Source organism: Mustelus asterias, chromosome 19, assembly GCF_964213995.1.
Source record: "Mustelus asterias chromosome 19, sMusAst1.hap1.1, whole genome shotgun sequence".
NCBI classification, from domain to species: Eukaryota; Metazoa; Chordata; class Chondrichthyes; order Carcharhiniformes; family Triakidae; genus Mustelus; species Mustelus asterias.
Window position 1 is genome coordinate 2073697 of NC_135819.1, and position 20250 is coordinate 2093946.

At 40.4% G+C, this 20250-nt stretch overlaps 1 protein-coding gene across 9 annotated transcripts in view; it reads right to left on the reverse strand.

Moving 5' to 3' along the window:
- Positions 1-20250, reverse strand: part of LOC144507677 (bromodomain-containing protein 4-like) — a 171027-nt gene that overhangs the window by 70319 nt on the left and 80458 nt on the right. For 5 of the 9 annotated variants that reach the window (XM_078234851.1, XM_078234852.1, XM_078234847.1 and 2 more), the window contains 5 exons: positions 12405-12533; positions 10296-10502; positions 5697-5911; positions 2476-2762; positions 1466-1609 (listed from right to left, as the gene is read on the reverse strand). In XM_078234851.1, coding sequence (XP_078090977.1) covers positions 1466-1609; positions 2476-2762; positions 5697-5911; positions 10296-10502; positions 12405-12533 — 982 coding nt within the window. The remainder of the gene's footprint in view (positions 1-1465; positions 1610-2475; positions 2763-5696; positions 5912-10295; positions 10503-12404; positions 12534-20250) is intronic. The other 4 variants (XM_078234854.1, XM_078234849.1, XM_078234856.1 and 1 more) reach the window with 2 other exon arrangements.

Consider the following 20250-nt stretch of genomic DNA (forward strand, 5'->3'; position numbering starts at 1 on the left):
AGCATTGGTGTTCTGGATGGGGAAAAATTTGCAAAACTGGGTTTAGATATATTAGATATTGACACATCACTTAGGCCAGACTGTAAATCTTCATGTTACTGCATAGTTTTTGACCATCTGTGGATGCAATCAATTTGAACACAACACTGGGATCTGAAGCTTGGGTTGTATTTCTTATATCCTCTTCCTTTACTATTGTACTAGTCCTCTCAGCTACTACCACTTTTTCTTTACTTCCTTAACAGAAATTGTGGCAAAATCCCTGTCAAACATCCTTACCCTTTCACTATCACCTGCTGTGGATGTGTCTTGGAGGCCCTAAACTTATCTTAATTATCCTTCTGTTACTTATGTGCCGATACCTCAACATTTCGTTTTATGATTTTTGATATTTTAATTTTTAATTTCATTCTTTGTCTTCCTAAACTCATTCTCTTCAGTCTTTCAGCCATTTATTCTTTATGTGCTTTGTGCATGCCTTCCTCATTAGGTTATCCAACTCCATAATGCTCACCTAACCCCAATGACTCGTCAAACACCACTCTTCCTATGTGTGGTACGCATGTGGTCTGGAGTAGACGGTCCAGATATTCCCACCTTGCACTCCAGCTCAACAACCTTTGAGTTGAATGACTTAAGCCCCAAGCAACTTCATCAGAGTCTCATTAAGTTCCCACATTCTGCAGTTCCAACAATGCCTGAGCTCCAATAATCTAATTTATGCATTTATTTAAAGTAGAGTATCTATTTCTAGAGATAACTCATTAGTTTTTTTTTAATGCTACATGATTAACAGATAGATATTGTTTGCAATAAAAACCAAAGTACTGGGGAAAATACTCAGCAAGTCTGGCAGTATCTGTGGAGAGTGAAACCGAGTCAACGTTTTAAATCCAATATAACTCTTCTTTGGAACTGATGACTCAAGTTGGACACAAAACCATTTTTCCCGCTACAGATGCTGCCTGACCTGCTAGGTTTTTCTCCCAGCTCTTTTTATTTCAGGTTTCCAGCATTCACAGCATTTTGCTTTTAGATGGATGCAATTTGATTTTTGTCTAGTTAACCTATTTCCTCTATTGGTGACATTAATTTCCATTTAACTATTAACTTACAGCTGACAGATATCTTCCCCCAATCCTTATTCATCAATTCCCATAAAAAGTTGTCCTTTCATGTACTGAATAGTTAGATATGGTGCATGTAAATACTTGAACAAAGCCTTTCATCGCCCAAGCTCTGCTGCTCTTCCCTGTGTCAACTAGAACAGTTTGCTAAATATTCCCCCATGTTGTTTTAAATCCTCTCCGAGCCTTTGCTTTTGGGTGGATGGCAATGAAGTAGTCATGGGTAAGGAAGGCTGGGGTTTCAGAGTGAAGATGTTGGCAACTGATATATCAGCCAGTACTTTTAATTTGTGATAGCACTGTATGCAAATTTCTGGTTACGATTCACCAAGACATACCATACAGAATTAAAGCAGAAGAACCTTCACTGTGACATCTCCACTGTTGAGCAGACAGGAAATAGTCACTAGCTGCCACGCACAAGAAGTCGTCATTCTGGCAAGACATGGGGCAGTTGCCATGACACTTTATTGCACCTACTGCTGCAGAGGATAGGGAGCCAAAGGAAAACAAAACAAAGGATTTTTGAAACAATTAAGCAACAACTTACAGCATTACAACATGCAGCAATGCCGCTCATGTTTCACCTTCATTACTGAACATAAAAAGGTAATTTTCTGGACAAGGGAGAGAGAGAAGGGGGGGGAACGCTCAGTATGTTTATTAAAAATGGAAGACTGAGCTCAATAGATTCAAATTGTCCATTGAGGAAGTAAACTCATCTAGTTATCAGTTACCATACACAAGGGATTGAAATTCAGTACAGAAAACCACACGGTCTGATACCGCTGGCACTAATTTCTCACACGTTTCTTAACAAACCTCCATCAATCTTTGCTTAAAATACAGACAATCTTCTCCTTCTCAGTTACACCTTCCGTGTTTTCTGTTTTTATTTCAATTTCCAGCATTCGCAAGTTTCTTATTTTAAGCTAATAACTGGTCACTGTTTCAACCAACCATTCTTGGCACAAAGATAGTGCATTGACAACCCACAGAATGGCAGCGACATGGCTTAGGGCCAAGAAAGAAGCTAGCATCCGAGAAACAAGTCAACCCCATATTTGTCTTGTACACTGCCTAACAGCCGGCTTTCAGAGGTAATACTTGGAAAAGCCATGGGGAAGGGGGGGGGGGGTGGGGAGCTCCCTACACACCTTGCAGTCAGGAAATAGCATATGGCATGGTAAGTGGAGAACAGTTTTAGTAAAGAGAGGGAATGACTGATATATTAAGAATGGCTTGATTAGATTGTGCACATGAATCAATGTACGAATTTTTAGATCAATTTTATATAGCGAGGTGACAATCAACCATTTTTTTTTAATCCGCGAGGGCTAACTCTCACCTTGAGGTTTCCTCGCTTTTTTCCGTAAACATGATGTAACGTATCGTTCTAGCTCTCGCAACGTGGAGGGTTTTAATGTTTCAAAGTCTATTTCAATCTCATCAGGGTTTGAGTTTCTCAGTGAGGGCTCACGGGACTGAATGATGTGAACTACTCGCCCCAATTTATCACCAGGAAGTTTGTTTATGTCCAGACTCAGCTGTCTCTTTTCCTCATAGGTCATCGGCTTGCACTTGTCCTCCTCCTCTGAGTCGTACGCAGGACCAGGTTTGATGCTCTTCAGGTTCCTAAAGGAAAAGCGAGTGGAGTTGAGACAAACATGGTACTTGAAGGTTTGGGACAAGTAAAACTATTCAAATCTCTCTCTCTTGGACAAATGACTAGCACTGCCAGCATGTGGACAGACAACTGCACATTTGGAAAACACAAGAAACAGTGCAGGAATCAAGATGCTGCAGGACTTTTAAGCTGAACAGTCAGAGACTGAGGAGGCAAATAAAGGCATTTATAGTGGGTGCCCCATTCCCTCCAAGAACCACCTTTATGCATTATAAATTCTGGTTACAAGTAGCCTCCAAACAGATTTTTCAGATGGGACCCCCCCCCCCCCTCCCCCATTCAAAGTTCTGAACAGCAACCAGAGTCTGTATCCAACAGTCCTCACTTTCATTGCACCTCAGGAATTCAGATCTTCTCTGCATATTTAGAGCAGGTCTGGAACTAAGATGACCTGACTGTACCTAAACTAAGCAATGACGATCGCATTATTAGTAAGTGCAGCACTTCTTTGGTTACTTTGTTGAATAATTGAGGGGGCAACAGGACAAAAGCTGGCCATATTGGATTTGTCCTGCTTTGTGTGGACAGGACATAGCTGTCAATTTTCCATCTTAAGACTAGATCTGGAGCACATACTTCCTGAGCAACTGCCAGAATTCTTGTCAGGCCACACAGTCTTTCCAGTACACACACGTTTCTTGATCTCATGTGAAGTGCTACTCCCTTTTTAATTCTTGATGCATGTTTAGAGCACACACCCCAGCTAGGTAGCATTCCTATCTTTACACAAGGTTCTTCAATTTTGGCTGCAACCTTATAGGTATCAAAGCTTGCAGACACACTCATGACTATACTTCAAAAAGTACTTTGTTGGCTGCACGTTGCTCGAGACATGTGCTGTTGTGAAGGATTCTACGTAAGTGCAAGTCCAATGGAATGTTAAGATACATCGTTATGTTGCAACTGTACACAACTCTGGTGCGGCCGCACTTGGAGTACTGTGTGCAGTTCTGGTCCCCACATTACAGGAAGGATGTGGAGGCTTTGGAGAGGGTGCAGAGGAGGTTTACCAGGATGTTGCCTGGTATGGAGGGGAGATCCTATGAGGAGAGGCTGAGGGATTTGGGATTGTTTTCGCTGGAAAGGCGGCGGCTAAGAGGGGATCTTATTGAAACATATAAGATGATTAGAGGTTTAGATAGGGTGGATAGTGATAGCCTTTTTCCTCTGATGGAGAAATCCAGCACGAGGGGGCATGGCTTTAAATTGAGGGGGGGTAGTTATAGAACCGATGTCAGGGGTAGGTTCTTTACCCAGAGGGTGGTGAGGGATTGGAATGCCCTGCCAGCATCAGTAGTAAATGCGCCTAGTTTGGGGGCGTTTAAGAGATCCGTAGATAGGTTCATGGACGAAAAGAAATTGGTTTAGGTTGGAGGGTCACAGTTTTTTTTTTTAACTGGTCGGTGCAACATCGTGGGCCGAAGGGCCTGTTCTGCGCTGTAATGTTCTATGTTCTATGTTCTATGTTCTATCTAGATCATCGACACCATGGGCAGGATTTTATGGCCTCGCTTGTCCTGAAACCATAAAATCCTACCCAAGGTCAATGGACCTTCCCATGGTCAACCACTCGGCTGCTCCGATTCCCGTAGTGGGCAGGATGGTAAAATTCCAGCCTGTATCACACAACCCCAGCATCTAAACACTTGGAATCAGAGGTATTGCTTTTAATATGTGCGTTTAGTCTGAAGTTACAAGACCACTGAGCAATCATTGACAGGTTGAAAGGTTTTCTTCCTCCAAGACAGACACTGAATATGCCATCCATCCGATGACACTGATATGGCCATCAAGTTGACAAACACAGCTCCACAATTCACATCCAAGTAGAGTTGGAATTTAGAACGTGGTCCTCTAGTTGGCCTATCAGATTCATGAAGCTTGTACCAACCACTTACTTTCCAGGAATTGGCAATGTAGACAAATTAGACTGCTTTATTTGCACACATCCAAGTCCCTCTTACCTTTACTTACATCTATCAATGAAGTTACTCAAGACAGAACGGATTACTTAACTGAAAGAGATGATTGCTATTCTTATGGGGTCTGCAAAGTTGTCAAATAGTTGGGGCAGAAAGAGAAAAAAACCTACCCACGTGTTTCATTCTTGGGCATTGCCTGGCCAAAATCGCCCTTGCTATCAGCAATAGCAAATAGGATCCAATGTGAATGTAGTTGTTTGGACCAAAGCTGAATTCTGCATATCCAGGTCTCTCCACTGCAACATCTTCAGTTAACAATCCAACATAGCAGGTATCAGGGTTAAACTGAGACCACACCAAGCACCTCTAGCCCCAAGGGTCTGAAAGTTTCCTCTGGAGACATGGTTCATCCTTTAATGGTGGCACCCACAAGCAACCAGTGCCTCACGCGCACACCTGACTAGGAGGTAAAAGGATGAAAACCTCAACTGTTTCAGAACATGGAATGAATCGTACTTGATACTCTACTGCAGAAAGGCCACTGGCGTGAGGAACTTCCACACTGAGTTGAGTACCAGTTTCATCCCTTGGAGCAGCCATACGCATTGGAAAGCAGCAAACTTGGCAGGAGTATGAACCAGAGTTCAGAACTCAACTGATGCACTACCAGTTGGCCAAAGCAGACAGATTATGGGCTGAAAACTGTACATGTTAACAAGCTTCACAAAACTGTAGGGGGACAACATGATGTTTTCTACATCAATAAGCTCTCAAAGAACTTGCATTAAAACTTAAAAAGGACAATATTTGTAAATACTGCTCTCCTCTTGAACGAATGGGAAAAATGCAATTTGTAGACCATTGAAGCAGAAAACTGTACAATTGACAAAAGTTTGATTTTGAGTTGACCAATATTTAAAGTTTTTCCTAAATGTGTAACCTGTAAGTGAACAGAATTACCTGGTATTTGCATTGTTCTTCTTTGATTTTTTTGGCTGTTGCTCCTTAACTTTGCTCTTTTTCTTCTCCTCCACGTCCTCTTTCTTTTTCTTTTCCTCCTTCTTGTCTTTTTCCTTCTCTTTCTTTTTCTCTTCTTTCTTGTCCTTTTCCTTTTTCTTTGGTTTTGACAGTTGTGGTTGGGAGAGGGCAGCCAGCTGCTCATGCACCGCTTTCAACTGTGTGGTACAAAATTATGCTCATCAGACTTAATTACAGTTCCCTTGAACCAATGCCGAACCCACGTGAAACAGTTTGCATGCACTTGCCATAACACAGCTGTTGTTTCACATTTATCTGCTGGGAGTCGATGGGTACAAATCCACACAAAGATCAAGGGGACTAAGAAATACTTTTTTTAAAAAATAAAACAATTTGTACTCTGACATTATCAAGCATCGCAAAGGTCAGTTATGACATAGATCAGATGCAAAGCAGAGCACCTCCTACAATATTCTCTCACGCTCGCGACCACACAGTACATTTCTGCAATGGCTTGGTCAAAAGAACTGCTCTATTACCTTCTCTCTATCATAAGGCATGTACAAGGTACCATTTCCTCTTTGCATATTCAACATTTAACATGTGACAAAGCAAAAAATCCCAAATGTCTGCTATCATTTAATTCAACACTTTTCAGAACCATTTACTTACACAATTGGGGACTGTAGCTAAGCATTCTTACCTGTTCTCTAGCTAAGACAGCCAGCCTCTAACATTGTATCTGGCTTTGCCCTTGACTGCCATAACTTGCCTTCATCCCAATGGACAAATAAAATTGAGGCCAAACATCCAAGTTAATAACCATTCTTAGGTGGACACATCCATGTGCTCGATTGCATTAGTACATATTCAAGGTTAAACGTGGTCAACCACTGCTATCGCAAAAGATAAACTACAATTAAATGCCTCGTCAAGTGGGATGGCACCAAAATGTCACCACCCACATTGCAAAGTTTCAAGATGGATTTATTCATAAGGGGAAGTGTGGACGTGAGAATAAGCAGAGGACTTGACCTTTGAGTAAAATGCAATATTTTGCGTCCACACAGTTTTAACCTCAAGTCACAAACACCCAACTACCAGCTCAAGTCACTCCTGATTAAAAGCACTTGGCAGAAATTTAGTCAAAAACAAAAGGCAGCGGATTCAGAAAATATCTCAACCAATCCAAAGTTAAAATAGTACATCAGTTTCTACACATTTCAAAATGACAATTATTTATAATTTATTCTCCAGCAAAGTGGATAAAATCAAGGTTGCTTGAATTCTGAGCTCAAAGCAGTCCCTAACATTGCAGTTTAGATTGGAAGGAAAGAAAACAGGCCCAGGTGTATTACATTATTCATGATGAATACCAACAATATCAATACTGGGGCTAGAAATAACCTCTATTGAATGCCATCACTTTGGACTCCAAATGATCTTACCAAGGCTAAAGAAACCTCCAAATTTTTAACCAATGAATTGCAGTGAGAAATTCAGTCAATATTGTGACTCAGCATAAAATTTTAAAATGTTTTCCATGTAAATTCAACCATTTTGTTTCCATTCAATTAATCTGATGTAATTGCAAGATGTTAGACACAAAATTAGCCCACATGAAGTCAGCCATTATGCAAAAAGATTGCCCTCTAACAAAAAAAAATTCTAAAGCAATATATGGGGCGGCATAGTGACTAGCACTGTTGCCTCAGTACCGGGGACTCGGGTTCGATTCCCGGCTTGGGTCACTTTCTATGTGGAGTTTGCACGTCCTCCCCGTGTCTGCATGGGTTTCCTCTCACATTCTGAAAGACGTGCTGGTTAGGGTGCATTGGCCATGCTAAATTCTCACTCAGTGTACCCGAACAGGCACCAAGGTGTGGCGACTAGGGGATTTTCACAGTAGCTTCATTGCAGTGTTAATGTAAACCTTACTTGTGACATTAATAAACAAACTGCAACTATAACTTGTTTTCTGTGATTTTAAGGTATTTGAATGTCATTTAGATTAACAAAAATTATTCAAGATTAGAGAATTTTGGCAGTATGAAAAGAACACAACTACTTGGTAGGAAACTTTCTGAAGTGTTTCAAAACATTTCTGCTATTCTGCCACCAAGAGTTCAGCAAAGTTTTTCTGGCCAATTGAACTCTGCTTAGTTGGAAGGGAGATTTCACAACTATTTGGGAGTCCAGTAGGATTGGATGCATTAATCAAATCAGCTCCAAACCTCAATTCACCATCTAGCCCCACGTTCATTTTGTTTTCAACTACAATTTGATAATTACACTTTATGTCTCATTATAGCCTTTATCCATTGGGCAAATAGAATTGAATTCCAGGAGTGAGATGAAAGTGACTACCCTGGACATTGAGGCTGCATTTGGTGAGTGCAACATCAAAGAATCCCATCAAAAATGGAAATCAGGGGGAAATCTCCCCACTAGCTGGAGTCATACCTTGCACAAAGGAAGATGGTTGTAGTTGTCATCGTAGAGTCCCTCAGAGTGGTGTGCTGGGCTGCTTCATCAATTATATTCTCATGCAAGGTCAGAAATAGGGGTGTTGGCTAATAATTTCAGTTTTAGTACCGTTCAAAACTCCTTAGATGGAGGTACTGCATGCCTTACATACAGCAGGATCTGGACAACATTCAGACTTGGGGGGAGTGGCAAGTGACATTCATGCCCCAAGTGCCAGACAACTAGCATTTCCAACAAGAGAGAATCTAACCATCTCCTCTTGATGTTCAATGGCATTACCAATGTTGAATCTCCACCAAACTCCTGGGATCACCACTGACCAGAAAGCTAACTAGACCAGCCATATTAAATACTGCGGCTACAAGTCAGGAATGTAATGGAATACTCCACTTGTTTAGACGAGTGTAGCTCCAACAACTAGAAGCGTGACACCAAAGCAGCAAGTCACTTGATGGATATCCTAACTACCACAAACAGGGGCAGCAGTGTGTATGATCTACAAGACGCTCTGCAGCAATTCTCCACGTCTTCTTCAAAAGCACCTTTCACCCCGTGACCTCTTCCACCTCGAAGGATAAGGGCAATTTATGCATGGGAACACTACCACCTCGGAGTTCCCAAGCCACACACGATCCTAAGTTTGAACTATATCATTATTTCTTCGCCTGTCAATGGGTCAAAGCCCTGGAACTTCCTCCCTAACAGCATGGTGAGAATACCTACACCACATGAACTGCAGGGGTTCAAGGTGACAGCTCATCACCACCTTTGGGATGGACATTACATGCTGGCCCTGGTAGCCACACGCTGGTTGTATGAAGCTCTTTTCTTAATATCAAAGCCCTGAGGGGAAAATTTGTCAATTAACTCCATGCAAATGGGTTTCAAGCCCATAGTTATTCCAATTGTACATTTGATCAAATCTGATAGAACCCAACAATACACTTAAGCCGTAATCAATTATATAAATAGGAATCAGATCAAAAATGTGTTTGGCCTCGTCTTAACATTTGTTCTTGGACGGTTTTCCATGGGTACAATCCAGTGTCCCACCCTTGACTACAATAAATTCAGGCTGTTAGGGATAATGTTTTAAATATAATCATAAAAAGCAGATTTATGGAAAACAATATGACGATAAGGATTGGAATCAAAAGATGCTGACAGAACAGTCAAAAAATATTGAAGTTGTAGACATGTTCAACTCCAAACTTTTAAGAACCAATCAAATAGAAGTTGGGTTCCAATGATAATATGAGAGAAAGTCGACATGAAAGGATTATAAATGAAACAGAGCAGAGAGAAGTGGTCAGGGACATCATTGCTGTGTGGGGATAAACAGCAATGCTCATTAGTTGAGCTGCATGGCCCATTACTGTTGGAATATAACCTGGTGTTGTGCGACTTTTTACATGCCCATTACTGTGTCACAATTTGTTTGTAACACTGTGCAATCCAAGCAAGTGTGGGGAGCCCTTGTTAAATCAGGCAAAGGTGTGGGATGGATAGAAAAATGAAGCTGCCTCAGATCTGGAGTACAGTACTTGCAGGTGAAGGCAGCATTTCCACATGAACATTCCAGCACCCTGCGCTCAAAGGTCAAAACATCCAGAGTAATCAGCTGGGAAGGGAATTAGGAACATGGAGAAAATAACGGCGTGACAAATAGGCAATGCTATCAATAATTCAGCTAGCACAGAGAGCCAATTTCAAATGGTTCATAAACGCCAGATGCGATGGCCCTTTTAATCTACAGAATATTTGTTAGTATAAAGGTATACAGACATTTTAGGAAGAAAAAGTATTCAGAATTTGTATTTTTTTACCAAAATAAGCTTGATCTGAGAATATTCATTGATCCATTAACAATACAATCATAAGAATATTTGCTGCTAATACAATGATCATTGTACTTTCCAGTGATTAAAAATTCCCCAGTTTACACAAAGAATTGTAACTAATTTACTGTCAAAAAATTATTTCAGTTGTTTATTTTCTGTACATTCACCTGCCTAACATAAACATACAGGTAAGGCGAATGCCAGGTACAAAAATCTACCTGCAATCACTTTATTTCTACGCCTTGAGTAGTACCTGTTCTTGAAGCTCAGCTAGCCTCTGCGCCCGCTCCTCCTCAGAATCATCTGTGCTACTGTCACTGTCAGAAGAACTGTCACTGCTGCTGTCGCTCGAGGATGAGGATGACACCTGGTTGGCCGGAGGCGGCACGGGAGGAGGAGATGGAACAACTGGTTCAACAGGCTCATCTGGCATTTTTGCAAAACGCATCTCAAACACATCCTGGAAAGAAAACAAAAATCCAAAAACATGAAAGCATCCTTCTGCCTCCTTGATGTGTTTTGGTCTACAAGGATGCATTCGGGAATGCAGCTTTTTATATGCCGTATATCAAAGAGTGACAAAGTGATTCACAATTCAACACATTGGTATTAAGCCCTGACCACATATCACCACGTAGCAAGTATACTGCTCTTCAAATTCATAATTTACCACACAACAAATCCTCAACTTAGGATGCCAAGGTGAAGCATTTTCTCACATAAGCAAAGAGAAACTGGACAGCAAGTTGAGCCTGACATCATCACTTCCTTGACAGGTTCGCTTATCAGCAGGGGTACCCTCTACTTCCTGTGGTTGGGAACATGTCCTGCGCCAAGTTAAAACAAAATCCTTTTTAGTGTTTTACTAACGCGAGCCGATATGCAACCTCAACAACTGCAGGGATCAAGTAATTGCCACTCTCTTCGCACCCCACTTCAAACAGAAGGTTGTGCAGCTCTAAGTTGATGAAACAAAGGTTGCAGTGAGCACACTGGCGCAAATTATCTCTTAATTCGGGACTTAGTACCAGTTAGTTTAGAAAACCGGTTTGGAAAGTTAGTTGCTGTCCAGGTTTTCCTAGCCTGAATATTTGGAAGATTGTTGAAACTCTTAAAATGTGTGAATTTAATGTAGGGTGATGTTGCCTTAAGTACTGACTCTCACTCAGTTTTATGTCTTTCTTAATGATTGCTTGCGCAAGAATTAATCACAACAGTTATACTAAAAGGAAACTATTCACTGCATTGTGTTTATTTTAGTGGCTGATCATCAACTGGGTTTGTGTTCGAATCCAATTTCCCTATTGCTTTCCCAAATAATTTTAAATTCTTCCTTTTCAAATACACTTCACTTTATAGTTCTTACATTCCACATCACAATAATCTCTCAGAAAAATGCTCATTCTTTCAGATCTCAACAATCCCTCTTGCTCATTTGTTACCAATTGGCCAGTGGAAATAATCTGCCACTATTTACCCTTTCATACTTTTAATATCTTATTAGAATGGTCCTCAACCATCTCTTTTTCAGTTAAGACACAATTTTCAATCATTCTTCATGACTTTTGACTCCCAGTTCCTTGATAGTGTTTTACTAAACCACCATTGTCCCCTTTTCACAGCTCTTACTATAGCGTAACCAGAAACAAACACCATCTTCCACTGTCTCCAGAAAAATAGCAGGTAGTAATTCAACATAATTAACTTACACTTTCATTTACAATGATTCAATGTGTGAAGATACATTTATTTGGCATCTTTCACATCCTCAGGATCTCCCAAAGTGCTTTGCAACCAAGCCACTTTTTTTTTTAAAAAGAGCAAACAGAGAATACAGGTAAAAAGAGCAGTTTGCACAAAGTAACATTCCGTTTACAACAATAAGATAGACTTTGAATGGTATTAGTGGAGGAAAAACCGTTGGCTGGGTACTGTTTCTCTTTGAATAGAAACGTGAGATTTTAAGTCCAACTGAGCGGATTGTTGAAGTCATCAGTATATGATCTGAAAGATGGCACCTCTTACAATGGAGCTCAGTGACAGTACGAAGTGCCAATCTAAAGTCTCCGGATTGTCAGCTCAAGTCTCTGGATTGCATCATGAACCTTCCATCTCAGCAGCAAGAGTGTGATCACTGAGTCTATATCGATACTTCAACTTCCAAAAGCATTAGTTTTTTTTTCAACTCAAGAATGTGAACTCACCACAAAGAATTGCCAGAGTAACCTTCATTCTATAAAACCAGTCATCTTTAAACAATTTACATTTCTGGAGCAATCATGAAGAGGGATAAACCAGCAGGCGTTACAGACCAATGGACAAAATTCATTGCAATTCATCTCTTTCAGAACCAGATACCAACCTGCAGTTTTCTTGCCATGGCCACCACCTCATGATCAGGAGGATTATATTTGTAACAATTGGAGAACATCAACCGAACATCTGCTGCAAATTCTTGAGCATCAACATACTGTCTGTTGTCCATTTTTGACTAGAAGCAAGACAGGAGGAATGTCAATACTCATTGTAAGATGTTTTGTGAATTGTAAGCAATCATTTAAAAACTATTAAATATTTTAAAGTGCCTTATATCAATACTGTTGGGACGAGGGAACTATTTCCTATCAAAAAGATATTCACAAAAAATTCTGGAGGGGGAACTCAGAGTTAAGATCTAGGCAACGGGTCAACGTAGAATGGAATTTAATTGTATCAAGACTATTAGAATCGGTGTACCCAACAAGGATCTACAATTCCAGAGCAACAGCATGGGTCGAATACATGGATGGGAAAGGTTTAGAGGGATATGGACCAAACGCAGGCAAATGGGACTAGTTCAATTAAGGAAACCTGGTTGGCATGGACGAGTTGGGCCGAAGGGTCTGCTTCTGAGCTGTACATCTGATCCTAATCGCATGATCTGAGTGAATCCTTTCAGATAGTGACAATATAGTGCAAAACAGCTTGCTGCTGACTCAATATTTTTAAGGCTTTTTAAGCACTGCATTCTTCAGCAGAGAATATGGTTCTAATTTGAAATGTAAAAACTGTACCTCTTTATACAAATTAGCTTCACAAACAGCAGACAGAGAAATGCACAAAACAAGATTCTCTCAATACTACCCCAGTTCCCTCTCCTCGCATCATACCTATAAACATCCAACGGTGTCTTTCCCCAAAGTTCATACGAAGTACATTATGCAAAACTCTCACTTCAATTAATCCATTTTACTGCTCCAGTGCTCTTCATAGTCCTCAACAACGTTTCGAAACACAGAACAAAGGCTCCAGAACAATGGTCCCTTCCTCTCCTCCCACACCCAAAGAAATGCTACTTGGCTCCATGAACTGCAACTAACTACCTCTTCCTTCTCCCAAATGAAGTACAATGTTTGCTAATGACACCTACATGGTCCCTAAAATGTTAATACAAGGTCTTTACAGCTTTCCCTTGCAGACATAATCTGATAATTCCGTGCTGCATGGAACATTAATTTTCAAGCTACATACCAAAGACCTGACTGAGAACAGAGATGATATTTATGCATCTCCCAGTGCTACTTGCAGGTCCCCAGCTGAGAGAAGTTATGAAGTTGCCTATTCTATACCTTCCCCCTCTTTTCGATGTCCCTTTCTTGCCTCTCAAGTCCCGATGTTGGTTTGCATTTCTCTTCGTAAAAGGCAGCACATGCTGCCCCGCTTCATCACAAATTAAAAACAAGGCTTGTGAAGAAAGCCTTGTATTTTTAGAGCATCGTTCCAGACTTCAGGATATCCCAAATCACTTTACAACCAATTAAGGTCTCTTGAAGCGTAGTAATTGTTGTAATGTCGTAAACGAGTCAGCCAATTTGCACATAGCAAATTAGAGTGATGCAATAACAGTCTATCTTCAGAAAGTAGAAATTCCCAGCACAGAAAAGATGGACTTACTCCATTAAATACCCACATTTAAATATCTGGTTTGTATTTATGAACAATTGGTCACATTGTTATTGATGTAAACGCAAAACGATTAATTCCATGGAGACACGAAGGGCCTGTGAAATAGTCGTGGTTAGCCAATAGGACTTCTAGAAAGTAATAGATTTTAAAAAGTGAATTAAGATTTTTTTAAATTTTGGGTTATGTTATTCATTGGCTAACAAGGTTGATAGTTATACTTGGCACGGTCATGTCATTACTGGCTGGCAAAATTACTCAAAGCAACATTTTACTTATAAATAGATCTCAAACAAATATACAATTATGAAATAATTTAGTGATGGATCATTTGTTCCAAATTAAGCTGAGACGCACAGGCTTGCAACATTGGGGCCTTACAGAAAATTACCACGTAAACACCACTTGATTTTGTAAGTAAACTATCAATCCAGCTCACAACTTCAAACATTTCATAGAAATCATAGAAACCCTACAGTGCAGAAGGAGGCCATTCGGCCCATCAAGTCTGCACCGACCACAATCCCACCCAGGCCCTACCCCCACATATTTACCCGCTAATCCCTCTAACCTACGCATCTCAGGGGCAATTTTTAACCTGGCCAATCAACCTAACCCGCACATCTTTGGACTGTGGGAGGAAACCGGAGCACCCGGAGGAAACCCACGCAGACACGAAGAGAATGTGCAAACTCCACACAGACAGTGACCCGAGCCAGGAATTGAACCCGGGACCCTGGAGCTGTGAAGCAGCAGTGCTAACCACTGTGCTACCGTGAATAGACTACATTTCAGAATCAACAGAGAACCACTGTGAACCTCCAAAATATGATACAACTTCTAATGTAAAGCCTAATGAAATCCAAAAAACCTTCAGACTGCTTCATCTCCCAGAATGAATATACGTAAATGACAAAGCTTAAGTTAGCAAAACACTCCAGTCTTTTATTCCAGCATCTGCTGCGGTGATGGCGTGTACACATTTACTCTCCTAACTCCTCCCCTTTCTCATTTTTTGATTCCTGAATCACATGCTGAAGATTGAGTTTATGGTACAGCTTAAAACCCTTTCCCAAGTTTCATTTCACTTCTGTACTATTCCTCCACCTAGGCTCATATCTGGTCTGAATTGTACTTTATTATACTTCAGTCATTTCAACATTCTCCATCATAGGTGAGGCTATTAGCATCACCTTCTAACTGTAACAAACCAATGTTTTATAAGAAAAGCCAGCACAGGAACAATGGGTCAAATGGCCTCTGTATTGTACAAGAACATTTTTCAGACTTCACCAAGGTCCAAGTAATTGCTCCTAGAATAACCAGATTTCAAATTTAACCCTCTATACTTTCTGCAATGGGTTGTGATTATGTAAATGAAAAAAGATAAAAATATGCAAGGGATGTTATTAATTCAGTAATGATTTTGAAGACCTTAGCAGTTAATTCTCTAGTCTTCTCATCCCACACAAGATTTAAATGGCACAACAGCCTTCCCATTTTGATCACCACAAAAGCAAGCCAAAAGCACCTCAAGGGAGGAGCATTGAAAGCAGAGGCATCAAGAATAGGATCAGAATAATAGTGGAGAGGCAGCCAAGAGACGTAGAGCTAAAAAGCACTGAACTGAGATCAAAGATAAGGAATCAAAGCATCTCCAAGAAGTATCCCAAAGTCTGTGCTGTCTTTGTAAAACAGCTGCAAGTATTTGCATTTGTTTTAAATTTGAAGCTTCTAGGCTGCAAAGGAGGCTGGCTCACAATAAAAACAATCTTCAACAACACCACGATCCAGCTGGTTAAACCGTTCTCTCAAGCCCAGTAAGAAAATCATTCCATGTAATCAAACTACAGAGCTACAAGCTACACCCAGTGATAAGTCTGCAATGCTCAATCTTGCAGTATGGTATTAAGACTTGCAACACTGAAGTGAAATGGCAGATTTTCTGTGGTGTTCAAGTTTAAAAGTAAATTGAAGCAAATAATTTTAATTGTAGAGTAAGATCAGTTAAATTTTCAATTACATGCACCTGATTATTGCAAATACACATTTTGATGCTCACAAACAACATACTTGCAGTGAGCTGTTTCAAGTATTCATGCCATTTTCTTAATTGTGACATTATCTAATGAAAGCAAGCTGTAAAAAAACCATATTACCACTGATTCTCACCCAGAATTCATTAGAGAAAAAAATCTACTGTACTTAATGCATTTAAGGTTATACTGGGATTCTCTGCAACACAGGAGATAAGGCTCAAATCATCTGGTAGGATGAGAAGCGTCAAAAGGGTATGTATTCAGGGAAAGAGAAAAGGAAGAATGGAAACAGAAGGAGAGAGAGATAACTATGGAGGTATATTTTTTGCTATGTTTGGCATTGTAGCTATTGCAGAATTTACAACCTGCTATAGAACAGTAATGGCACAGATAATGTTACCGTGCCACAATTAAATTATTCATAGGTCTGAGTTTTATGATTACAGGATCAGTAGCTCTTTTCGGCAGATTCATTGACCAACAAACATGTGCATTTCAAATTGACGATAGTGATAGCTACCTTCTCCAGCAATCTTGTAAATTTTAAGAGCTTTAAATATCTTAGTGACGCTGCCAAACAATCAAATATTATTCACATTCTATTCCTGTAGCTTTATAACAATCACTGACTACCGGCAATCACTTCACCCATCTGATTGTCCTGCGTTTGAGGGCATCTCAGACCAATGCCAGTAAAGGCAGGCAATAAGCGCCAGCGAGCACTACACAGTGGGTTAGCACTGCTGCCTCACAGCACCAGGGACCCGGGTTCAATTCTGGCTTTGGATGATTGTGTTGAGTTTGCATGTTCTCCCTGTGTCTGCGTGGTATTTCTCCGGATGCTCCGATTTCCTCCCACAGTCTGAAGATGTGCAGGTTAGGTGGATTGGCCATGCTAAATTGTCCATTGATTAGCCTTGGTAAATGTGCTGGGTTATGGTGACTGGAGGGGTCTGGGTGTGATGCTCTGTCAGAGTCGATGGGCTGAATGGTCTCCTTCTGCGTTGGAGGGATTCTAATGAATAATGGCTCATTTTTCTCAAATTTGTGAAAATGCAGCCTTTTGGTTTTGATCAATAATTAATCCAAATGAATAATGCCATGGGAATAAATCACACAACTGATCCATAGTCAACACACCCTTGCAGCCATGTTTGGTGGGGGGTCAGAACACTTGATAATATTTTTCAGAATTTCTCCAAGGCTTTAACTATGTAGCACATGGATGGCTAGTGGGTTAACAAAACACAACTACCGAATATAAAAATTCATCTCAAAATCTCAGTCCGTAAGAAACTAGGAAATCTAGGGATAATTGCTCAAGCTGTGACAGGAATACATGAGTTTCTGAAAGGAGAACAGAGACCTAGTAACACTTACCTTCAAATCTATTCTCAACCTCTGTTGAACTGTTGAAAATTTACAATTTCAAAAGCTGCGTAACAGAAATGCAACAGCCTAAAAACTAATTTATTTAATTTCACAAGTCACAAGTCGTTCAAGCGATATTTGTTCTGAGTATCCAATTACATTCCAATGTAATACTCTCATTGCCAGGTTTGTTGTTCTTGTAGGGGAAAAATACTGATGAAATTGCTCCCTGGGACCTTGGTAAAACTTCTACACATTAAAAACAGAACTGGACTTGGTCAGTCAACCCGAATAGGTGTCTTTAAGTATAGGCAGATGGAATTCCAGGAGGTAATATAGCCCTCAATAACATCAGTAAAATCCATCTCGCCTTTTCCAGTTGACATAAATCTGTAGTTGTTTGGTAGTACATAACTTGAGGAAAACGATACATTTTTTGTCGAAGCTGTTCGTCTTTCACTCATGAGGACATCCGCAAGGATACAAATTTGTACTGTTCAGGAAGAGTGCGCGGATTGGCAAGTGGTCTTACATTGGTAAAGGTGTTGCCATGGAGAATGCACCAGTTGATGGCATCTGACAGTTAACTCGCAAGTATTGTTTGAAACTTAATGCTTAGCAATTAGCGGTCAGTTACCACCAACTGGTGCATTCTCCATGGCTACACCGCTGACAATTAAAGTCCACTTGCCAACCAATCAGCACATTCTTGTCATGCAGCATAATTTGTTGATTTCTCTTGTATTGTATTCTTGTCAATGTCCTGATGAGTGCAACCAAACGGCTTCGACAAAAAATGTCTTTTATTTTCAGTAATAAATCAGTGGCCAAATTTTGTCCACAAGCTCACTAGAATCATAGAATCCCTACAGTACAGAAGGCGGCCATTCGGCCCATCGAGTCTGCACCAACCACAATCCCACCCAGGCCCTATTCCCGTAACTCCACATATTTACCCTGTTAATCTCCTGACACTAGGGTCAATTTATCATGGTCAATCTACCTAATCCGCACATCTTTGGACAGTGGAGGGAAACTGGAGAACTCTGAGGAAACCTACGCATTCACGGGGAGAATGTGCAAACTCCACACAGACAGTGGCCAAAGGCCGGAATTGAACCTGGGTCCCTGGCACTGTGAGGCAGCAGTGCTAACCACTGTGCCGCCTATTATTTAAAGACTACTGCACTGGCTGGGGAAATAGTGGATATTTCCCCCATGAATTTAGGCCTCATGACATCATCCCCAGTGCTTCATAAATAATAAAATGCACACACACACACAAATGGGTTAAGATGGTTTTCCTACTCCGGCATAGTGGCAGTAGGCTGAATGGCCTACTCCCATGCCTTATTGATTTGACTCTACTGTCTATTAATTTTGAAGGCAAAGTCACCAGACTGGCTGACTTTAAAAACTGCCCACTTTAAGCACCTCCTAGTTATCTATTTTTACTGTATCCAATTTGTCCATTACCTCTGCCTTTCCTGTGACATTTGTAGCATCCTCTTCTTTTGTGAAGACAACATATGCGTAGTTGCTTAGTGTGGATGCTTTAATGTAAAACCAGAACTTAAACAAAACGTAGTGCAAAGGAATTTCATGATTGTGCTGATAAATTTGATGGCACTGAAATCAAGTGCAATCTTCAAACTTTAAATTTTGCTGATTTTCCCCTATTCCAATTGACTCCCAGTTCTTTGACTCACCAGTCCATGCACTTCCTAGCTAGTCATGTCGACCAGTTATCTCACCCAATCACCAGCAAAGATGCCTGGATTCAATCTCATATTCAACCTCAGCATCACCCCCCAAAATTTGGAATGTTATAGAATCACGGGCAAGGTTAAAAATAAATTCAATGAGTGGTGAATAAATCAAACTAGTCTGCTCAATAAAGCCTTGCACTGGCACACAAGTGCACTGCTCCAAATACACACACGTTGATTGAGTTGACATCAAAATGAAATTTGCATTGGATTCAGATACTAATCTGTTAGCAATTTAATGCTTCATTGCCTCAAACAACCTATGCAAAAGAATGACTAAGCTCATTAATAAGGCGGATGGAGAAAGCATATTACATTTATCAAATTGTAAATAAATGCTGTAATAACCTAGCTACTGCAAGCTTGCTACAGATTTGCACAAAAGTGAACCTAGTGGGTAGTACTGGGATCAACCTATTGTATTTTTTGGTTTTGAACACTAAAGGGTTCACTTACTAAAGTTGATTTATAACATTCAGAACTCCAAATTCATGCATTTCTCATCCTAAGCGTGTCATTTCTAAAGGGAGGGCATGTGCCGAGAGAAATCAGATAATAATCAGCATTTATTTGGAATCAGGGCTAAGGCTAGACTGCGGGCATCATTCTCGGATTGTCATTTACAAGCATACATGAAGACAATGTTAGATATAGCTCAACATTAACCCTCAGTAAGACAATATCACCCTATTGTTTTTCAGCTTCGCAAACCAGACTGACTACGAAGTGGCCAGTCACACTTAACTTCTCAAGTCAAAATAAAACCCACACAGCAGTCATCCGTTCAGTATTCTCTTTATAAACACTTGTAAGAAATTGGGAGGAAATTCCTGTTTTGGTAAAGAAAATTAGGATGGGAAACCAAAAGTAAATCATACTTCTGACTTACCAATTTCTTTTGTGGGCAAACTTGAAATACAAATTTAATATTCACGAGGAGTTCAACTTTCAGCGAAGATTTAGGGTCAACAGGGGTTAGGAGTGCTTGCTAAGGCACTTGATGCAATGCATATAATTTACTGAAAATTGCACTTAATCGAATTACTTCGCATGAGTGAATAAGGTTGCCTTGGTTGTTAAACAATGG